The 4,481-nt window shown below is 35.9% G+C and overlaps 1 protein-coding gene across 1 annotated transcript; it reads left to right on the forward strand.

Moving 5' to 3' along the window:
* The first annotated feature begins 1,720 nt into the window (after positions 1 to 1,720).
* LOC112783317 (probable receptor-like protein kinase At1g11050) lies at positions 1,721 to 4,165 on the forward strand. Its single transcript, XM_025826218.2, has 2 exons — positions 1,721 to 2,136; positions 2,264 to 4,165. Exons 1-2 carry the CDS (start codon positions 1,862 to 1,864, stop codon positions 3,837 to 3,839), a joined length of 1,851 nt encoding a protein of 616 aa, XP_025682003.1. The 5' UTR covers positions 1,721 to 1,861; the 3' UTR covers positions 3,840 to 4,165.
* Positions 4,166 to 4,481: the final 316 nt, after the last annotated feature.

Raw genomic sequence — 4,481 nt, forward strand, 5'->3', positions numbered from 1 at the left:
AATATATGTATTTATGTCCAACTACATAATATTTGATTTAGTAGCTACTTTTTTATGTGCATATAATATTTTTGGTATTAATAATTAGGGTGCTCACCAATCAAATTGGATATGGCCAGAATCTCAATTCGATTCGTACTAAAATCATCGGATCAAATTCAATACCCGAATTTTTTGCTGCAGATCCAATCCACACATGTGGATCGGATCGGATATATCAGGTTAAATAATAAAAAAAACAAAAAGTAGAAAATATACCTAAAAATTCAAAAAACTAAAAAAAATCAAACTTTTTTCTTAAAACAAGAACCAAAGCCAAAATTCAAAGAGAACTAAAAATTTCATAGTTAATAATAGCACCAAATTTAAAATAACAATAGTCATATAGATCTTTTGTAATAATAGTACCAAAGAAAATTAATACCTAATAGTATCTAAATTCACCTAATTGTATTTAAATTTAAAATAAAAAATTAATCCAGATGCAGAAGGAAAGCCAGAAGCTAGAAGTTAGAAGTAGAACAACAAGGAGACGAGGAAGAACGCTGGAACAAAAGCGAAGAATAGAGGTTGAAGTCAGAAGTAGAACGACGAAGAAGCAAGGAAGAACAAGCGGTGAGGCCGAGAGACGAGCGACGAGCAGCAATGGCAAGCAAAGAGCAGAGGACTATTGTTACAAAGGAGTGATGTGACTGAGGGAGAGAGGAATTGGTGATGTTGGTGGTGCAAATGAGTGATGTGATTGAGGGCACATAGGACAGGGCTAGCGGCGCAGAGGTCACCTCTGAGAGGACAAACGCAATATGGATTGAACAGAGAACTAGTGACAAATAGTCTCCGACGAGCAGTCTCTAGTGGTGGTTAGTGAGAGAGATCTCAAAGAAGAGGAAGTGTGGTGAGTGGGTGTGAGCGAGAAAGAGAAGCGCCAAAACTGGAAGGGAAGAAATTTGGTTTTGTTTGATTTGAGAAACTAACACATACATATTATTTAATTATTAATGTGCAAATCTATAGATTAGATACACACATATATATTATTTAATTATTAATATGTGGATCTGTAGATCAGGTCTGTGGGCATTTACATGAAATTTGCAATTCAATTTTATTAGTGTGTGGATCGGATCTCTATCCACAACTTTTGAATCAGATTCGTATGAATGCTGTGAATCTGTTGATTATATCCAATCCATATTCACTCCTATAATATATAAAAAATGGATATTGTCCTTTTATTTTAATAATGTCACTTATTTTATTTTATAAATTTATACAAAATATAATGTAAATAAATTATATATAATTATATATAGAGTGCTATTATCAAAAATAGGAGTTACAATATTTTTTTTAGCATATATTCATGAAATTTATAATTATAAAGCTATTTAAAATCACTGGCATTTATGTTTGTAAAATATAATTGAAACTTTGTTGAGAGGAAGTGTTTTTATCCTATGATATCTTATATTTGAATGTTCAAAAGAAAAACATTGTTCATTATGTTATATTGTTTTTTTATTTTGGAATTCCTTTTATTATTTCCCTACTTTTTAATTAAATATCTACATGTTTTTTACCGTTTACAATTATAACTAACTTAATTAATTTAAATTTAAAATGAATTTTATATAACATATTTCGTATTTCAAATTTATAATAGTATTTTATATTCATGTACCATGTATAATATAATACTCTAACAAAAACGTGCAAATTTGACGGTAGCAAGTAGGTCGCCATGGTTGACTAGTAAAACTACACCTCTCTTTGAAGTGGAAACTTGGCTGCTATTATAATTTATAAGGGTCCAATACAGAGTCCCAAAAAACCAGTATTTGTTCATAGCAAACCTACAAAAATGGATACCCAAGTAGCGCCATTTTTCCTTCTCCTCCTCCTTCTCTTCACCATTTTGGTATCTGGTACTGAATCAGCATCGTGCCCGTTTAATCTCAACTACGTTGACACCTTATCATGGGACACATCAACATGCAGAGACCCAATCGACACACAACACTGCTGCCAAACCCTGTTGAGTCTTATCGGCATTGGACTCTCTCAGCACCTCAAACAAACCTCCCAGTTCCAACTCCAGGATAACAATACTTCCGCATCTTGCTTATCTGAATTCAGGTCAGGGACGAACTTTTTTATGAATATTAGAAATTATGTATGATTAGCTCGGTCATAAAAATAATTTTGTTGAGTTTGATGTTAATAACAAAATTATTAATTTTTTTGGGTGATCTCACTGTTTCAGATCCAAGCTTTCACCCTTGTTGCTGAACACATCTATGGTGTCCACATGCTTCCAGAACTCGGATTTCGTCTCGAATTCTTCGAGTTGTGCCGGGATTGAGAACATCCAAGATTGGAGGCAGAAGGTGGGGTTAATCTCCCCACTGGACACTTCTTGCAGTGGCGACATGAATGGCCAAACGCAGTGCAGCATTTGCACGGACGCGGGATTCAAGGTCACTGCAGACTTGAACCAAAAGGACCCAAATTCGACCAAATGCTTCTACTTCACAATCTTGTATGCTGCTGGTGTTGTTAACCAGTTTGGTCCAAGCAATTTGGGCACGGCTTCTTGCATTCTGGGCTTGCCGCTGTCCACGAAGAAAGGGTCGTGGAACAAGGAACAAGTTTTGAAATTGGTTTTTGGGATATTGGGTGCTCTTGGTGGTGTTATTCTCACTTCGGTTCTGATTGTTTTGTTTAGAAAGTGGGATAGGAGGAGGAGGGAGAACCTTTATCACAGGTCAATCGAAAACAGCGTTAGGAACAGCGTTTTGCCCAATGCGGGGGCGAAATGGTTTCATATTTCAGAGCTTGAACGAGCCACTAACAAGTTTTCACAGAGGAATATGATTGGTCAAGGTGGTGATGGGGTAGTGTACAAGGGGACTCTTTCAGACGGCACTTTGGTTGCGGTTAAAGAGATTCTGAACTTGGAAAGCAAAGGGGATGAGGAGTTTTGCTATGAGGTAGATATCATAAGCAAAATAAAGCATAGAAATCTTCTTGCTCTTCGGGGTTGTTGCGTCACGAGCGATAACTTGAAAGGTAAGAGGAGGTTTCTGGTTTATGATTATATGCCTAATGACAGCCTCAGTTACCAATTGTCCATTGCTGGTGCTAATAGGCTAACATGGCCACAAAGGAAGAGCATAATTCTTGATGTGGCTAAGGGGCTTGCTTATTTGCATTACGAAATCAAACCCCCGATTTATCACCGCGACATTAAAGCGACCAACATACTTCTTGATAGCAAGATGAAAGCAAAAGTGGCGGATTTTGGATTAGCAAAACAGGGCAGTGAAGGCCAGTCTCACCTCACAACAAGGGTGGCTGGCACATACGGTTATCTGGCGCCAGAGTACGCGCTATACGGCCAACTAACAGAGAAGAGTGATGTGTATAGTTTTGGAATTGTGATCTTAGAGATCATGAGTGGGAGGAAGGTACTAGACACGACGAATTCGATTTCAAACGTGGTCTTGATCACGGATTGGGCGTGGACGCTCGCGAAATCAGGTCGGACGGAGGAGATTCTTGATGAGTCAATAAGGGAAGAAGGGCCAGAGAAGATCATGGAAAGGTTTGTTCTTGTTGGGATTCTTTGTGGTCATGCAATGGTTGCGCTTAGGCCTACCATTGCTGAGGCAATGAAGATGTTGGAGGGTGATATTGACATTCCTGAGTTGCCAGACAGGCCGGTACCACTTGGTCATGAGTCGTTTCGATCTTCTCTTCTCTTTGGATTGCAAAGAAGCGGAAGGTCCATGCCATATCTCTCATCTTATGAAACAAATATGACTACGAGCACAATGTAGGGATAAGCACGTGGATTTACTACGTTTGACTTGGCCATTCCCTTGATTAAAATGATTGTGACATACGCTTAAGTTGATGACTCATAAGCAAGATTTAGAAAGAAATGTAGATTTAAGATTTACACTAAATTAAAATTGTGTAGCTTTAGGATAACAAATTTCAGTCCAAACATGATATGTGAAGACTCAAATTAGCCTTTAAAACAAGTGCCACAAATATGTTGATTTTTTTTTCTTTTCGATTTCTTATCCCCTTGTGTATATTTGTAATATGATTACATATTATACTAGTGTGCCTCCTGCGCTCCGGCTGGATTCTATGGTCATTCTAATTTGTTATGTTTATCTATATTTTGCTTACAAAATAACCAATATATATATATCCTTTGTTGTGGTTATCGTATTTAAATCTCCTTTATTAGATTGATATTTAATTTGATTACTAAAAAATCAATCTATAAAGTTTAGAGTGGTTAATATTTTTTAATATTTTAGTTAACAATAATTTATATTTTTAAAAATTTTTTAATTAGTATTTTTTAGAATATATTCTTGTTAAGAAATTATTTAAGTTCCTAATTTGTTTGTGGCCAATACATATATTAATTATAAATTTATAATCACAAATTATACTACTTTAAA

This window comes from Arachis hypogaea, chromosome 20 (assembly GCF_003086295.3).
Source record: "Arachis hypogaea cultivar Tifrunner chromosome 20, arahy.Tifrunner.gnm2.J5K5, whole genome shotgun sequence".
In the NCBI taxonomy this organism is placed as follows: Eukaryota; Viridiplantae; Streptophyta; class Magnoliopsida; order Fabales; family Fabaceae; genus Arachis; species Arachis hypogaea.

What these genes read in the sequence shown, in the direction of transcription:
- LOC112783317 (XM_025826218.2), top strand. Translation starts at nt 1,862, where the DNA reads ATGGATACCCAAGTAGCGCCATTTTTCCTTCTCCTCCTCCTTCTCTTC. An exon ending in TCTTGCTTATCTGAATTCAG is followed by an intron (nt 2,137 to 2,263) that starts GTCAGGGACGAA and finishes TCACTGTTTCAG; the next exon opens with ATCCAAGCTTTCACCCTTGT.